The sequence below is a fragment of the Mustela erminea genome, chromosome 2 (genome assembly GCF_009829155.1).
Source record: "Mustela erminea isolate mMusErm1 chromosome 2, mMusErm1.Pri, whole genome shotgun sequence".
Taxonomy (NCBI): Eukaryota; Metazoa; Chordata; class Mammalia; order Carnivora; family Mustelidae; genus Mustela; species Mustela erminea.
Window position 1 is genome coordinate 23097503 of NC_045615.1, and position 18949 is coordinate 23116451.

The 18949-nt window shown below is 34.6% G+C and overlaps 1 protein-coding gene across 12 annotated transcripts in view; it reads right to left on the reverse strand.

Annotated features, from left to right (window-relative positions):
• The window catches only part of IQCM (IQ motif containing M), a 482329-nt gene that overhangs the window by 180841 nt on the left and 282539 nt on the right, over positions 1–18949 (reverse strand). For all 12 annotated transcript variants that reach the window (XM_032332483.1, XM_032332475.1, XM_032332473.1 and 9 more), the window contains 2 exons: positions 15149–15293; positions 5206–5340 (listed from right to left, as the gene is read on the reverse strand). In XM_032332483.1, coding sequence (XP_032188374.1) covers positions 5206–5340; positions 15149–15293 — 280 coding nt within the window. The remainder of the gene's footprint in view (positions 1–5205; positions 5341–15148; positions 15294–18949) is intronic.

The window sequence follows — 18949 nt, forward strand, 5'->3', positions numbered from 1 at the left end:
TATTATGCCTCCATCAGAAACGATGAATACCCAACTTTTGTAGCAACATGGACGGGACTGGAAATAAGTCAAGCAGAGAGAGTTAATTATCATATGGTTTCACTTATTTGTGGAGCATAAAAAATAGCATGGAGGACATGGGGAGTTAGAGAGGAGAAGGGAGTTGGGGGAAATTGGAAGGGGAGGTGAACTATGAGAGACTATGGACTCTGAAAAACAATCTGAGGGTTTTGAAGGGGCGGGAGGTGGGAGGTTAAGGTACCAGGTGGTGGGTATTAGAGAGGGCACGGATTGCATGGAGAACTGGGTGTGGTACAAAAATAATGAATACTGTTATGCTGAAAATAAAAAAAAAATTAAAAAATAAAAAAACAGTGGGGAAAAAAAACTAAAAAAAAATCAGTAGATACTGTCCACTTTGAAGAACTGAAATTTTTTTTTTCACTTTTTTTCAATTCAGACCTCTGGGACACATTAAGTGTATTCATATAAGTGTAATAAGAGTCCTAGAAGAAAAGGAGAGGAAAATGTATAGAGAAAAAAATGGCTGAAAAATTAACAAATTTTACGAAAAACCTTAGTCTACAGATCAAAAAAGTTCAATGAACCCCAAGTAGGATAAACACAAAGTGATCTATGATCCAAACCCATGTCTGTGGTATTTTGTTATGCCAGCCCCAGCAATCGAATACATAAAGAAATGCCTGTGTCAAAAGGTCATACTGTAGAGCAGGTAGATACTCCATGTGTTTGTTATTCACTAGATAGATGCCCTCTATCTTTATTTAGCCACAGTCTCAGAAAAAAAAGAATGAAAAGCAAGATTGACTGAAATTCAATTTTCTAGAGGATAGAAATAAAAATTAACTTTTTAAGGAAAAATAGTGAATTCCTGGACTGAGATAAAATTGCCAGTATTTTTCATTTCATCTCTTGTTTTTAATGTATATTTTCAAAATGCTTTATAATAAATATGTGTTAAATTTTTAGAAGCTATTTAAGATAAGGCTATTGTACCTCCAATACCTCCACATTTCTATTTTTACTTCTGCATTTTTTTACCACCAGAATTTCCTGGTGTCTCATATTTCTTTACCCTAGAATTTTCTATCTCTATAAATCCTCCTTAATCACTTTCCTACATAATTAAAATTTTATTGATAGAATGTCTGTTCATATGAAAAAAATTTTAAGGGAAAATCATTATATGTTTCCCATTTAATAAATTCTTTTCTTTGAAAACAGGGGGAAAAAAGCAGTGTTGTCCATTTATGGTGGACAAAGCTGTGTCCCAAGTAGCAGGAGGCACAGGATTTAATTACAGTTTGCCACTAACTAGTCAGGGAGCCTAAACACAGTTTCTTCAGATGTATAAAATATGTAAGGCTAAATAACATATAAGTAACGTCTATGTTTCTGATTTTAAGATTTTTGTCTAGTGCTCCATAGTGAAAAGAGACTTCGACGTTGTTTTCTGTTCATTTCAACTGCAGAAAATAAACTATAAGTTCTATTTAAATACTGGGAAAATACTGGAAAACTTTCAAAGTTTGAATTTCTAAAACATTAGGCAGATATAAGAATAGATGGTATAGAACCACAATGTATTAGTTTCCTTACTTTCAGATATGCCATTCTTTAGTTATTTGTTTCATTGGTTGAGACTTAAATGAGTATCAAACAATAGCATGTGTGCATAGTCTTCAGCTTTTAAGATCAGCACATACATGTAGCCTAAAGTTGCTTCATTTCCCCAAAGGAAGAATTTCAGACAAAAATCATGTCCTCAGTCACAAAATTTTTGTTACCATAGTGATGAGAATAAAGAATGGGGGGTAGCTAAAAATACCCGAACAAATACAGACAGCTTTAGGAATTTGACCTACTTGGTGTCATACACTGAAGAAGTTAATCAATTGAATTAACTACATATGCGTTAGGTGAAATAGTCTACTGGTTAAAAAATGCGTAGGTTGCACATCTGGAGCTATTATCCATAATCAAAGAAGTCAGTATGAATGAAGATGACTGACAATCTAAAATGCATAAAACCCGATTCTTTTAAAAATGGAATATATACCAGAAGCAAGTAGAAAACCATTAATTGAGCTTCATTTCCCATAAATTTTCTGTTTTTCTTCCATTAGTTAGGATATTTCCATTTCAAGTGAAAGCTTCTTATGCACCAAAAGAATTTTTTTAACTGGACAGAGCAACATAATTGGACATATATTTAAAATTATGTTAGAGTGGCTCCTTTACATAAAAGAAAGCTTCCCAATTGTAGGCATTATAATAAAAACAATATGTTTTTAAACTAAGTTTACTTCTGAAAATTCTAGTTTTAACAAGAAATTTAATAAACTCGGCCATTTGCAGAATCGCAAGGCATTAGGCTAGCCTGTGAAAGATCAATAAAAGGCAGTACTTGCTGTCAAGAGCATTTTAATCATCTGTCTAATTATGTTTTCATAACACAGACTTTTAAAGTATCTCTACATAGTAAGATGGAAACAACACAGCCTGACTTGAAGAAACCAGGAATAAAGTTCCAACTCTACTGGTGAGCTTAGAAAAGTCTTGTTCTAAGTCTCAGTTCTCTCATCTGTAAAATGACCATAAGTTAGCATCTCACCACCTCTAGCATACACAGGTCCTTAAGATAATCAAAAGAGAGGGTGGAAACCAACAGAGAACATTCAATAAATAAGCTCTATAAAATGAACTAGTATTTAAAATAGTTCAACATTTAAACATTTTCAACATAAAAAATTATAAAGATAACTAAATATACCTAAGAATTACTTAAGAACAATAATAGCAATCTTTACTGAGCACTTATATTGGGACACATATTTTAAATATATTATTTCATTTAAACTTTGCAACAGTCCAATGACTTAGATAGTATTATCTTCCTTTTATGGTTGAGAAAAATAAGGCACAAGAGAGATAAATAAATTATCTAAAGACATATAGCTGGAGTGGTGAAGCCAGGAATTAAACCCAGCAAAGCTAATTCCAAACCTACGCTCTCAATAGGTCTTTATGATGTACTCCAAAATAAACAGTAGAGGGAAATACCTCTATGAAACTTAATTTGTAAAAAATTAGATTTTAAATTATTAACACTAATCAGTGTAAGTTTCTGAAATGTTTAATTAATGTTATTTTGTGTTTAACTTTTTCATTATTTTTATTTTTATTATAAAGAAAAAGGAAAGCAATTTAAAGGTACAACAGTAACTCATAAAATCTCTGTATGACAGATTGTTATTCAGTTCTTAATAATGTTGTGGTATGATATGGCTTGGAATCTTGTAAGAATGAATAAGGGAAAAAAAGCAGATTTTCAAACATGTTGAAAATCTCAATTTTCATAAAAATAATGTCATGTACAGAAAAAAACTGGAAAGACAGACATCAAATGTTTACGATTGTGGCTTCTTAGAAGTTTTGTATATTTCTAGGCGCCCAAATTTTCTATAATAAACATTCAAGGTTTTTGTCATCAGGAAAAAAATGACTTAACCAATATAGTCATGTTTAGTAAAGCTCAAAATGATTTTGGTGCTTCTTTCAGTCTATGAACAAATAGTTATTGAGAGTCTAGAAAACTGTTGTAGGTACTAAGGATACAGTAGTGGCAAAGCAAAGTCCACAGGTAATAGATAAGATAAATTCAAACTAAGAACTAAGAAAGAGAACTTCAACCTATAAGGAAACTTCAGCCTTATCACTCTGACCTTAATCATATCTTTCTACTGGCATGTGAGCCCTTTTCTTGTATTTATTTATTTATTTATTTATTTGAGAGAGCATAAGCAGTGGGGGAGGAGAAGGACAGAACGAGAGGGAGAAGCAGGGTTCCCACCAAGCAGGGAGCCTCACGCGGGGCTTGATCTTGATCCCAGGACCCTGGGAACATGACCTGAGCGGAAGGCAGATGCTTAAATTAACGAGGTTCCTCCCTTTTGTTGTATTTAGAAGGGGTCCTGAAGTGTTTTATCTTCATTTCTCAATTAAATTGTAGATCCATCATCCATCATCTTTAGACCTAACAGCAAGCTATAGTATTAGTATGGTCACAGTAACAAGGAGAAGAACCTTAAGGAAGTAAGGCAATTTGATGAGACTTCCCCCATCTTGGTGACTAGCCTTTAGAGAAGGGAAGGGTGCTGTTCTATTTAAATTATTAAATATTCTCAAACAATATTATCCTTTCACCTACTTACTGTTCAGAAAAGAAATGATTTTCTAACTGTAAGATTCTATTTTATTGAAATAGTTTATAATGTTTAAACATTTAAACAATTACCCAATTCTTCAGTACCCAATCTAACTATCCAGGAGAAAGCTTTTTAAAATATAGTAGCTTAGGCTCCGAAGCTCAGGGGTTAGAGCACTGGTCTCGTAAAATATAGTAGCTTAAAATAAACTGAGTTAGATGTAACTTTTTTATATCAAAAAATATATTAGAATCTTAAAAACTTAAAGCCAGGGGCACCTAGGTGGCTCAGTGGGTTAAATCTCTGCCTGGGGGTCCTGGGATCAAGCCCTGAGTCTGGCTCTCTGCTCAGCTCTCTGCTCAGGGAGCCTGCTTCTCCTCCTCTCTCTCTGCCTGCTTTCTCTGCCTACTTGTGATCTCTGTTTGTCAAATAAATAAATAAAATCTTAAAAAAAAAAAAATTAAAACCATCTCCTCCACTCCTCTTAAAAAAAAAAAAAAAAGCAGTATTGTATTAACTTCTTTTGACCTATCCTTTATTTTTTTTTAAGATTTTATTTGTTTATTTGACAGAGAGAGATCACAGGTAGGTAGAGAGGCAGGCAGAGAGAGAGAGAGAGGCAGAGGGAGAAGCAGGCTCCCTGCTGAGCAGAGAGCCCGATGTGGGACTCGATCCCAGGACCCTGACATCATGACCTGAGCCGAAGGCAGCGGCTTAACCCACTGAGCCACCCAGGCGCCCCTTGACCTGTCCTTTAAATCTCTTCTTTCATATACATTAAACCAAGGTTTTAAAATTTTAGGAAATGGATTTAAGGATAAGCTTAATGGAAAAAGAAAATGGAACAAAAATGGAGCAACTTAAGTTATATTTAAATTAAATTAAAGAAGGAAGGAAAGAACAAGGGAACGAAGAAAGAGGGAAAGGGAACAGCAAAGAAAGGGAAAAGAAAACAAGAAATGGGAAAACCACTCGCCTCTATGGACCAGGTCCCAAGCCTCGTCAATTTGCTGCTGGGTTGGGAAATGACCACAGTCATTGAAGAACTTGAGGAGCTCACTTCTTTCTAATCCTTGCCAATCTTCTCTCTTAGCAAACATTGTTTCATAGACTAAAAGAAAGAGACAAAAGAAAATATTTTTCTTATAAATAAAATGTCAATAACAAACCACCAGAAAGCTTCATCTATATTCAAAGAAGCTTTCCCTCCAGTTTTATTTGTATGTCTAGCGATTAGAGTAGCTCTATGTCAGCCTCCTGGGGAAGGTTAGAAGGAAATGGGACATGCTTCTCCCTCCCACATCCTCTAGTAGTCAGATTTAGATCTGTTTCCCCAAAGAGGACACTGGCAGCCTCTGGCCTGGTTTACATGAAAAATACCCACGGGCCATGCATACATCAAGGCTCAAGTTACAACACAAGACATAGCTTTAATGTCAGGGCTTCTGGGGGCCTGACTTCTACTGACCCATCTCAGTGCTCATTTTTATTTAGCTCCCCTAATTTTTTCATCTCTTTTTGGCTTCTATCTACACTCTAGTCACTTATATCAGTGACTGTCCTTTGGACTGCTTATTCTTCTTCTGATTTTGCCCCTATATGGAATGATGTTTACTTTTTTCCCCTGACTTCCTGTATTTCTCCTTCCTAATTTAAGGTGACTGGACTTGAGTGACCACAGAAAGTGATCTTTCCACTCCTGGCTCAAGGTTTCCACAGAAAACCACTCAGTAGGGCCATCCTTTACCTATGTCCCGTACTTGACAGTAACGGGGCTTAGATAATTAGCAAGAAAATGGATGCAAACATTTTATAAGTGTAGTTCTCCATAAACGTTTTAGTTTTTCTTTTCAAAAACGTAATACTGAGTCTCTAAAGTATGCTGGATCGCCCCCAGGAAGGTGATTGTCAATCAGCATTTACAGGATGACAAAGTCTGCCTCGGTACAAGCTTAGCTCTCAAGTATGGGCTCCAAATGACAAAGGGCAATAGAGTGGTTTCTAACAGGAGTCAGTGGATGATCCTGACACTCAACCACATGGACTTTCGACTTTCTGTTTACTCACTTATTCATTCAGTTGAAGTGGACAGTTGTGAGACATTAATAAATTCAAGAAATATTGAGTGATTGCCTAAATATAAGCCACTATTCCAGATCTGGAAACAAAGCAGCAAAATAAATTTATATTTAGAATATCTATGGCTTTTCTCTCTTTTCAAATAAGCAACCTAGAGCATGTGCTGTTGGTACCCCATCCATACTGCCTTTTCCCTTACAATTCTACACTTGCTACCTTGACTTTCACTCATCAGCATCTCAGCTCATTGCCTCAGGGCTCCCTCTGGCTGCAGGACTCCATTCTGCCCACCTGTGCAGCAAGCCAGAGTGCCAGAAAATTAAAGCCCCCAGTGCAGTGGTCCTTAACCCCGGACCTCCCTCAACTTGGAGTTGATAGATAAAGGCCCTGCACTTAAGGAAAGTTGTCTACACCGTTCCTTAGAGGGATCGAGCTCCAGTTGATGGTAATCGGTCTGATAATGCATTCTTTTTTTACTTTCATCCCTTCCCTGTCTTAACTTCTTTCCATTAACAGTATTTCCTGAGATCTACTTGCAGATTAGTTGTACTTAAATTCTTGTCTCAGGGTCTGATTCTGAAGAAATCCAAACTAGCACACAAAGAAAGTCACTTTTTTATTTTCTGGTTAAGGAAATATATTTCTCCTTGAAAAAGTATATTTACCTTTATTAGTTTTTCATTTAATCAATTTTAGGTGCTTCTTACTAGATTAAACTAAGACACATATTAATATTATGGCCATGTAACTGTATTAATAGACAATAATGCCCTTAACCTATATACTATGCTTGAAAAGCAAATGTTCTGCCACAAACTAGCAGAATTAATATTCCAGACAGGTTTAATCAGGGTCAATATAAAACTTAAATCATGAAAATTAAATGAAATTTTCTGGTCATTTAAAGATTCTTAAAAATGTGTAGAGATAGGTATCTGCCAAATATCACCCAATTAGTAATCCACATATGGAAGGGACAGAGAATTTTCCGAGGACTATTAAGGCAAACAAGAACTTGCAAATTCTGTGACTCTAGAGTCACTTTAACCCTTAGTGCAATTCCATGATGTGTATAGAATCTCTCTGACTTACTTCTTTAACCTCTAGCCACAGAAAAGGAGTCATTCTAACTCAAAGGATTCTGATTATCTGTAAATATATTTTGGCATATAATTTTAGCATAAGTAATAAACAATGAAAACTATCAACAAATATTTCTGAGCCCTTTCATAAGCCAGGCATTCATTAATAGTGGCTATTCATTAATGAAGGTTAATAGATACAGTCCCTGTCTTCATGGAACTTATAGTCTGCTGTGAAATACACATTTTATGATTAGATAAACTCTCCCAAAAATGTAGCACTTTTACATTATAAAGCAGAAAGATGCTGATATCAATTAAATATAATTTACTTGCATAATTTTGTTGTTTTTTATTATTTTTAAAGACAATTTTAAGAGTATTTTTATTTTTTAAGGTTTTATGTATTTATCTATTTGTCAGAGAGAGAGGGAGAGAGAAAGAAAGAGAGCATGAGCAAGCACAAACAGGAGGAGCAATAGGCAGAGGGAGAAGCAGGCTCCCCACCAAGCAAGGAGCCCTATCCAGGACTCAATCCCAGGACCCTGGGATCATGACCTCAGCCAAAGGCAGACGCTTAACTGACTGAGCCACCCAGACATCCCTCTGAGTGGTTTGAATTCACATTAAAATTAAGAAGGTACAGAGATTTCTCAGATACCCACTACAACCACATAAGCATAGTCTTCTTCCATTATCAACATCACGCACAGTTATACATTTGTTACTAAGGATTACACAACATAGTCACTAAGTTCCACAGTTTATTTCAGAGTTCACTGTTGGTGTTGCACATTCTATGGGTTTAGACAAATATATAATAACATGTATTCATCATTGCAGTATTGTACAGAATAGTTTTACTGCCTTAAAAATCCTCTATATTCTATCAATTCATCCCTCCCCCCAATCTGCCCCCAGGTAAATATAAATTTTTTAATTTTCTCCACAGTTTTGTATTTTCTAGAATGTCATATGGTTGGAAGCCTATAGTGTATAGGCTTTTCAGATTGGCTTCTTTCACTTAGTAATACGCATTTAAGATTCCTCTGTCTTTTCATAGCTTGATAGCTCATTTATTCTTAGCTCTAAATATACTCCCTTGTTCACATGTACCATAGTTTATTGATCTATTCATCTACTAAAGGACATCTTGGTTGTTACTAAGCTTTGGCAATTATGAAAAACCCATGTGTATAACCATGTGTACATTTTGTGTGGATATGTTTTTGATGCCTGTGGGTATATACCAAGGAGCATGATTGCTGAATCATATGGTAACAGTATGATTAGTTTTATAAGAAACCACTACGATGTTTTCAAAAAGGGTTCTATCATTGGCATTCCCATTAATAATGAATAATAGTTCCAGTTGCTCGACATTCTTACCAGGATATGATATTGACAATGCTCTGGATTTTGGCCATTCTAATAGGTGTGTAGTGTATCTCACTGTTTTAATTGCATTTACGTAATAACATATGATATGGAGCATCCTTCCAAGTGCTTATCGTCTGTATATCTTCTTTGGTGAGGTCTTTGGCCCATTTTTTATTCAAGTTGTTTGTTTTATTATTCCTAAATTGTTCTTTGTATATGTTCAATAATAGCAGTCCTTATAAATGCATCTTTTGCAAATATTTTTCCCATCCTGTGGATTGTAATCTCATTCTCTAAACATCCTCTTTTGCAAAGTAGAAGTTTTTAATTTTAATGTAATCCACATCTTCCATTATTTCTTTAATGGATCATGTCTTTAGTGTTGTATCCAAAAAGGCACTGTATTAAATATCATCTATGTTTTCTCCTATGTTACCTTATAGAAGTTTTACTTTTTGCACTTAGGTCTATGATCCATTTTGGTTAATTTTTGTGAAGGATGTAAGGTCTGTCTTTAGATTTTTTTTTTTTTTTTTGCATATGGATAGTTAGTTGTCCTAGCACCATTTTTGAAAAGACTATCTTTCTGTTATTGTATTTTTTTTTTTTTGCTCCTTTTTCAAAGACCATTTGGCTATATTTTAGGGGCCTGTTTCTAGGCTCTCTATTCCATTCCACTGATATATTTGTCTATTCTTCACCAATACCACACTGTTTTAATAATTGTAGCTTTATAGAAAGTCTTGCAGCTATGTATCATCAGTCCTTCAACTTTGTTCTCCTTCAATATTGTGTTGGCTAGTCTTGTCTTTTGCCTCTCCATATAAACTTCAGAATCAGTTTGTCAAAATCCACAAAGTAACTTGATAGAATTTTGAATGGGATTGCACTGAATCTATACATCAAATTAAGAAGAACTGACTTCCTGACAATACTGAGCCCCATGAACATGGAATATCTAGCCATTTACTTAGTTCTTTGATTTTGTTTATCAGAGTTTTATAGTTTCCTTCATAGAGACCTTGTACATATTTTGTTACATTTAAACCTAAATATTTAATTCTGGGGGTATTAATGTAAATGCTGTTGTTTAATTTCAAGTCCACTTGTTCATTGTTGGAAGTTAAAAGAAAAGAACAACTAACTTTGGGATATTAATCTTGTATCCTATGCAATGTTGCTGTAATCACATCTCAGTTCCAGAAGGTATTTTAGTCAATTCTTTCAGATTTTCCACACATATCAATCATGTGACTAAAGATAGTTTTATTTCTTCCTTCCCAATCTGTATGTCTTTTATGTCCTTTTTTTTTTTTTTTTTTTTTTTTTTGTCTTATTGCATTATCAAGGACTTTAGTATGGTGTGGAAAGGAGTGGTGAGAGGAGACATCCTTGTACCTGATCTTAATGGGAAAGTTTAAAATTACTTACCATCAGGTATGATATTAGCTGTAGGGTTGTTGTAGATAGTCTTTTAAATTGAGAAAGTTCTTCTCTATTCCTGGTTTACTGAGATTTTATATTACAAATGGATATTGGATTTTGTCAAATGTTTTTTCTGTATCTATTGATAAGACCATGTAATTTTTCATTTTTAGCCTGTTGATATGATGGATTACATTAATTGATTCAAATACTTAGCCAGTCTTGCATACGGGGGGTAAATTCCATTTGGCGGTGGTATATAATACTTTTTATACTTTTTTGGATTTGATTTGCTACTATTTTATTGAGGATTTTGTATCTATATTCAGAGAGATTCTGTTCTGTAGTTTTCTTATAAGGTCTTTGCCTATTTTTGGTGTTAGGTTTATACTGGCCCCATAGGATGAGTAGGAAGTATTCCCTCTGCTTCTAACCACTTATAAAGATTATAGGGAATTGGGGCACAGTCAAGTGTCCAACTCTTGAATTTGTCTGAGATCATGATCTCAGGGTCTAGAGACAGAGGCCCATGTCAGGCTCTACAATGGGCATGGAGCCTGATAAGTTTCTCTCTCTGCTCCTCCCCTCCTGCTCACATGTTTTCTCTCTCTCCCTCTCAAAAAATAAATAAAATTTTAAGTGTTTAGTAGAATTCACCAGTGAAGCCATCTGGGCCTGGTGCTTTCTGTTTGGAACGTTATTAATTACCAACTCCACTTATTTAATAGACATAGGCCTATTCAGATTGTCTCTTTCTTATTGTTTGAGTTTTAGCAGATTGTGTGTTTCAAGGAATTGGTCCACTTTGTTTAGGATATTAATTTTGTAAATTAAAGTTATTCCTAGTATTCCTTTATTCTCCTTTCAGTGTCCAAAGTATGCATGGAAATATCCTCTTTTTCTGATATTAGTGATGTGTGTCCTTGTTCTTTTCTTCTTAGACAGGTTTGTTTTTTTTTTTTTTCTCCCATCATTTTAGGTTTAAGATTTTTGTTTTTTGTTGGGTTTGTTTGTTGTTTTTTCCTCTCCCACCAGTTTAAAAATTTCACTCCCTTCTTGCTTGTATGGTTTCTAATAGATTGCATGTAATTTTTATCTTTCTTCCACTATAGGCTAGGTGCTTTTTACATCTGGTTTCTTTCAGGATTTTTTATCTTTGATTTGCTATAGTTTGAAGATGATAATGCCTATACCAAAATAACTGTAATTTTTGGAACTTATTCTGCTTGGTGTTCTCTGAGATTCTTAGATCTGTGGCTTGGTGTCCAAGAATAATTTGGGGAAATTCTCAGTCATTATTTTTAAATATCTGTTCTGTTATTTTCTCTCTTTCTTCTCCTTCTGGTATTCCCATTATCCTTATGTTAACTCTTTTTGTAATTGTCCTATAGCTCCTGTATATTTTGTTCAGGTTTTCTTCTTTTTTTTCTTTTCAGTCTTTGCTCTATTGCTTTCTCAGTTTTCAAGGATTCTACTGATTTATCCTCTAGCTCAGGGAGTCTTTCCTCAGCCATGTCTAATCTACTAATAAGACCATCAAAGGCATTCCTCATCTCCATTACAGCGTTATCTCAAGCATTTTTTTGTTGTTGTTGTTCTTTCTTAGGATTTCCATCTCTCTGCTTACATCACCCACTTGTTTTTGCATGCTGTCTACTTTATCCATTAGAGCCTGTAGTGTTTTTTTTTTTTTTGTTGTTGTTGTTGTTTTTAGCCTGTAGTGTGTTAATCATAGTTGTTTTAAATCTCTGATCTGATAATTCTAACATCCCTGCCATTTCTGGTTCTGATGCTTTGTCTATTCAAACTGTGCTTTTTTGCTTTTTTGTATAGCTTTAATTTTTTATTGATAGCCAGATGTGATATATCAAGTAAAAGGAACTATTGCAAATAGACCTTTAGTAATATGGTAGTAAGGCAAGAGAGGAAGTGTTCTATAGACCTATGATTAGGTTGCAGTCTCTTAATGACCTTATGTCTCTGGACTGTAAATTATACAAGTGTTTCTTGGTTTTTTTCTCTCCCCCTATAGGTGGGACAGGATGGCCAAAATGGACTGAAATTGGGTATTTCTCTTCACCACGTCAGTTAAGTTCAGAAAATAACCCAGCAGGCTAGGCTCCGGTTAACTAATTTCCCCTGAATGTCGACCTTCTTAAGAAAAGTGTGCTAGGGGCGCCTGGGTGGGTCAGTGGGTTAAGCCTCTGCCTTCAGTTCCGGTCGTGATCTCAGGGTCCTGGGATTGAGCCCTACATCAGGCTCTCTGTTCTGCAGGGAGCCTGCTTCCCCCACTCTCTCTCTGCCTGCCTCTCTGCCTACTTGTGGTCTTTCTCTCTCTCTCTTTCAAATAAATAAATCAAATCTTTAAAAAGAAAAGAAAAGAAAAGTGTGCTCTAGCAAATTTCAAAATAGTTGCCTTTTTCTGACATTTACTGTGAAAATCTGGTCAAGCTCCTAGAGGTAATTATAATGATACTGTGGTTTTTAACTCTCAGAATTGTTCACACTGAGCTTCTAGCTATTTACCAATGATGGTTCGATTTTCCTACCTGGCACTGGTTCTTACATCAAATTCTTTTTTTTTTTTTTAATTTTAATTCCAGTATAATTAACATACAATGTTACATTTGTTTCAGATGTACAATATAGTGATTCATTACTTATATTACTCAGTGCTCATCATGATAAGTGTACTCTTGATCCTCTTCACCTATTTCACACATCCCCCCACCACTTTCCCTCTGGTAACCACCTGTTTGTTCTCTAAAGAGTCTGGTCTTGGTTTTTCGCTTTTTTCTTTATTCATTTGTTTTATTAAATTCCACACATGAGTAAAATCATATGGTATTTGTCTTTCTATGACTTATTTTACTTGGCATTTACTCTCAATCCAACCATGTTGTTACAAATGGTAAGATGTGATTTCTTTTTTATGGCTGAGTAATGTTCCATAAGTATATATACCACTTCTTTATCCATTCATTTATCAGTGGTCACTTGCACTTGCATTGCTTCTATAATTTGGCTATTGTACATAATGCTACAATAAATATATGGGTGCATATATCATTTTGAATTAGTGTTTTTGTATTCTTTGGGTAAATACACAGTGGTATGATTTACTGGATTGTAGGGTATTTCTATTTTTAGGTTTCTGAGAAACCTCCATGCTATTTTCCACAGTGGCTGCACCAGTTTGCATTCCCACCAATAGTGCATGAGTGTTCCTTTTTCTCCACATCCTTGCCAACACCTGTTTCCTCCTACATTCATTTCTACTCATGAGTCTCTGCTCTGGGAAACTGTAACTCCCTGTATGTCAGTCTCTTTAATTTTGGTAGCAGTGTTTTGGCCTGTGTCTTCTCTTCTCTTATAGACCCATGAAAAGAATAAATTATTTAGTCTATTCAGCTTTTTCCCTTGTTGTTAAGATGGAGTGGAGAGGTATAAGCTCCTTACAAAAACAAGAAGCCCTCATTTATTATTTTTTTTAATCAAGACACTGGATATAATGTCCATCCTAATCCTAAGCAATGTAAATTCATTAAATATAATAGGAATGAGGCTCTCTGAAAGCTAAGATATATATTAGGGAAAGCGTTCTGTGGACAAAATATCAACACTAACAAGTAACACATAATAGATATCTATTTAGTCTACTTGGTGTCCATTAGCTATTCTTATGCTAGCAATATGTAGTTTTCCTTTGGGGAGCTACTCCTCCCCAAGTGGATAGAGCTTCTGTGCAACTCTCAAGCAAAGTTCTCTGCCCTCCCATGGAAGAGTATTGGATTCATGATTCAAATTAAACCAATCAGGTGCTCTCTCTCCTTGGAATTTGAACTTAAAGCATAGAAACAAAAAAGTCTTATGCTGCATCACCACTTCCTCATATCAGGGAGATCATATGATAGTTGTCTTTCTCTGCTTGACTTACTTCACTAAGCATGATATGCTCTAGTTCCATCCATGGATTGGGAGGGAGACAAATCATAAGTGACTCTTAATCTCAAAAAACAAACTGAGGGTTGCTGGGGGGAGGGGGTTTGGGAGAAGGGGGTGGGATTATGGACATTGGGGAGGGTATGTGCTTTGGTGAGTGCTGTGAAGTGTATAAACCTGGTGATTCACAGACCTGTACCCCTGGGGATAAAAATATATGTTTATATAAAAAAATAAAAAATTAAAATCCAAAAAAAAGTCTTAAAAGTGATAACAGCTTATCTATCTCCCAAAGTCAAAATGAAATTTTTCCTTACATTTTGCTCTCTAAATCTCTGAAGTAGCTCTGTTTTTTGTGCGTTTTTTTTCTTGTTGTTGTTTGATTGTTTTAAGATTTAATTTATTTATTTGAGAGAGAGAGAGAGAGAGAGCACGAGCAAGGGGAAGGGGCAGAATGAAAATGAGAAGCAGACTCCCCGCTGAGCAGAGAGACCCACTAGGGGCTCAATCCCAGGTCCCTGAGATCATGACCTGGGCAGAAGACAGCCACTTATCCAACTGAACCACACAGGAGCCCTGAAAATAGTTCTGTGTTGAGTTCTGTATGAAATCTGACTCTTAAGTTACATTTCCTGTATTTTTCTTTTAAATTTCCTTTTTGCTTTGGTTAACTAGACTGGGTTTTCTGTTGCTTATAAACACAGGATCCTAATAAATTAAATGAAACATACATCACTTTAAAATGCAAATAGCCTTCAGATATTGTATGGAAGTACTGACTCACCACATTATAGACCTGAAACTAATACTACATTGCATATTAACTAAGTGGAATTTAAATAAAACTTTTAAAAAATCTTTTAAAAAAATAAAATGCAGGTAGATTTCAGGATTATAAAATAGATTTACCTATGGTGTCTATGGATAATTACATGTAAACTATATATAAAATTCCAATGGTTAAATGAATTCTAAATTTAAAATCAAACCAGGAACGATTGTATCACTTACACTTTTTTCTGTCCATCCATTCCTCTAGCTCTGCAAAGTTTATAATTTGTCTTGTCCTCCAAAGACCAAGTCGATATTTAACACGATGGATCTGTCTATGATACATCTTTATAACTGCTCTCAAATTTGGTCCATGAGACAAAGCCTACAAAACAGCAATATAGACAGTAAAGCCTCATATTTACATATTTCTTCTGTATATATTTAATCTGATTTTGCCCTTTTCATTTCATCTATTTCACCCAGTTTCTTAAATTTTGGATGTATTTATTAATGTTTATTGTGTAGGTTGCCTAAAACACATGCACTGTAAAATAAGATAATCTTGAAGCTCAGAGAGCCTCAATATGAAAAACTTTGTCATCAGATACCCATAGTTCCCATAGCATAGAATTTTCAAAGATGGCTACCTTCATGGAAGCTTCCTAGGCTGGGCATTCTGATTTCTATAATTTGTAACCCACTTGGCCAGGAAAAAAAAAAAGTTTTATTAAGGCATTATTCTGTAACGGTGATTATTGCCTAGACTGTTCACTAGGGGTGCTCAAATTCGTATTTATTTTCTTTCTTCTGAAAATTGTATATTACTATCTTTTACTTAAAATTTCCTGGACTTTTCAGGTTCTTCATGTTGATTTCTAAAACTCTTTAATCCTTTTCAGCAAATTTTGCTTTATCAGTTTGCCTTTTAACTGTGACTATATATTTATATAAATACATTTTCCACATTCTATTGCAATAGGCTTTAAAAATTAAAATTTTTTTAAATTTTTAAAAAATTTAAAAATAATCTATTTCAGGTTTTTTTCCTAAATAGTTCTATTTTATTTATCAATTCAATTATTTTTAGACTTTACATTTACTAGCTCATTAATTTCTCTACTTATCTTTATGAATTCCTTTTTAAAGAATTATTTTCCTATTCTTGACTTTTTGAAGACTTAATTCATCTATTTTCATTTTTTAAGAATGTATTTAAGTCCATGAATTTTTTCTCTAATAATTATAAAAATAATATTAGAATATAAAAGACTTACAAATTAGTAATTATAATTTTTAATCCGTGTTGACTTAAAGGGTAAGTGCATCATACTTACCACACATCAATGTTTGAAAATTTTTCAAGTATGCACTTTTAGTCTGCCTTTTCATTGTACCGTCATGTCTTGTTTCAAAAAAGTAATGAATGGATTGCTTGTTTGGAGAATTTCACTACCTTATCACACTTAGTTGGGCTTAATTTCTTAGATAGCTTAGATAGCTAGAGTCCTCTCTTTTCATATTTATTTGCCACTTGTGCTTCTTCTACAGTAAAGTACTAGTTCATGTCTTCTACCTATTTCTTTTATTGTTATGATAGTGTTATAATGTTATATTAGTTTATAAGAGATTTTTACATGTTGAGTTTTTTTTAACACTGGGGCGAATGTTATCCACAGTTCAACTTTTTAACTTTTAAAAAATGATGTTAGACATATAAGTAGATAACTTGCCCATATATATGAACTGAAGTCTAACCTTATCTAAACACTTGTATATGACATTATCAAAAAAGGTCTTTATACAAAAACCTTATTAAAGCAAAGCAGGAAAAGGTTTTTAAATTTAAAACTAGGTTTTTAAACCTAGTTTAGTCTTTTAAACGTAACTAAAACCCAATGAAAGAAGGATTGAATATTCTGAATTGTTATCTTACACACACATACATAAACACACTTATAAGTATACAAGCCACACATAATGTTAAATGTCATTTTTGTATTCACTTCCTCATGCACTAAATTAGTGAAGCCCTTAGCCACACACATGTATGTAAAGAAAATGTCTCTTTCCTAGGTGGGATCCTACTATCTTCAGGCCTCTTTTCTGTGTCAGCTGCCACTCACTTTGATCTTGGTCAGAATGATTATAACATAACTGAAGCACATGCTTAATTTTTCTATCTCTAATTGCTTAGTATAAAGACTGTGAGTACACATTCTTGGTCAATAGTATCACTGAATCTTGTCTTCCTCTCATGCATCTGCAAAATTTAAGTAGCAACTTCTAGTTGCCACACAATTGGTGCTCCTTTATATCAATACAGCTCAGGCTCTCTGAATCATCTCTCCGATGTGACCACATACCAATTGGCTCTACATCAGAAGGGAGTTTTAATCTAATTTTGGCTTTTTGCAGGATACTCGAATGCCTATGGTGAGCACAGCCTAAGAAAAGACTCCACTATATTTTGCAATGATCGTTCAATACTATTGTTACCAGAATGGTCTAATGTTTTAAAGTGCCTAGAACTAGGCAGACTTAGGTTTGATACTCAAAATTCAGCTATGCCATTGGATGGATCTCTAACTTTAGACAAGTTTTGTTAAATGCCTTACTTTTCATAGCTAGTAAAGATAATAATATAACTTAGAGGAATGGTACCACTTCAAATCTTCATCACCAACCCCTCTGGGTTCTCAAAGTGGCATCAAAATTCACCTATGTTTTTCTGGGCATCTCTCTTTTTGTCATTTTCTGTAGAAACTCAACCTCCTCAAACATTCAAACTCACCTTCTAAATGCTCATTCTCAGCAAATGACCTTGTCCTCCACTTTACCAAGGGAAAAACATTAGATTATTGTTATCTCAACTTCCTATCATCAATCTAAACACTCAACAACATCCTTTGGTCCTACAACAGAGAAATATGCCTTTTTTACCTAAGGCTAATCCTGTCAGGTGTCTTATAAACACAACCCCCTCCAATATTCTTAGCCTTCTAATATGGATTATCCTCACCTCTCTTATATCATCAAGCTTCCCCTCTTATTGGCTTTTGCCATAAACATTTAAATGTACTTAATTATTTTCCATTGTAAACTATTTTTCGCTATACCTCATAATGTCTCTTAGATGTTTTCACTTCCTTCTTTCCACATCACTCCAAAGAAATTTGTAAAGTTCATCTGTGAACTAACTGTTGTAAAGACAGAAAATTCTGTCTAGACCTTTATTCCTAGCAGTATCGGAGATTAGTGACTCCACCTTCTTTCTTAATACAATATTCCCCTGCCTCCAGTCAGTATCACTAATAATGATCTCAAATATACAGATGGGGTCAGAGTACAGGAAGCTATCCTTGGTCAGGGAGCTGAATCAAAATATTTAGAAAATTTTTTTCAAATTTCACATCCTCTCATCCAAATAAGCTATTATACATCCTCCATCACGTTGAAAATTACTTATTTTAATTTATATACTTTATGTAATTTAGCTAATGAATTAGGAGTCTGTTATGTAACAGGGTATTCTACACTTTGTGAACAGATTAATGAACACAGAAGGCAAAATTCTTGTCTCAGGGAGTTACATTGTAATGGAAGAAACAGTAATCCAATAAACAAATATCTATGTGCTGGCTGGCAGTAAGTGGTTTGAAGTCTTTTAAATAGAACAAGGAGTGACCAGACTGGATGTTACCTCTTTACAAGGCAGTATGGAGCAGATTTTTGATAATTAACAATGAGCACAGACCTGAATTAAGGGAGCCATGCAGCCACCTAGGTAAAGAACTTTCTCAGAAATAACATGAGAATCACTGCTAAATGGGGTTACTTTAATGAGTGGGAAGGTTTTATTGTCTTCCTCAAGTGTGTTAAGGTAGAAAAGAATTAAAAAACTACTGAAGAAGTCTAAATGCTTCCTTATGGCCCAATCTTCCTTCTGAGTTTTGGACCTATATATTCAACTGCCTCCCAGACATCTCAAAGATTTCCCACAGGTAATTCAAAGCCAGTGTTGGAAACTTGACTCTATTT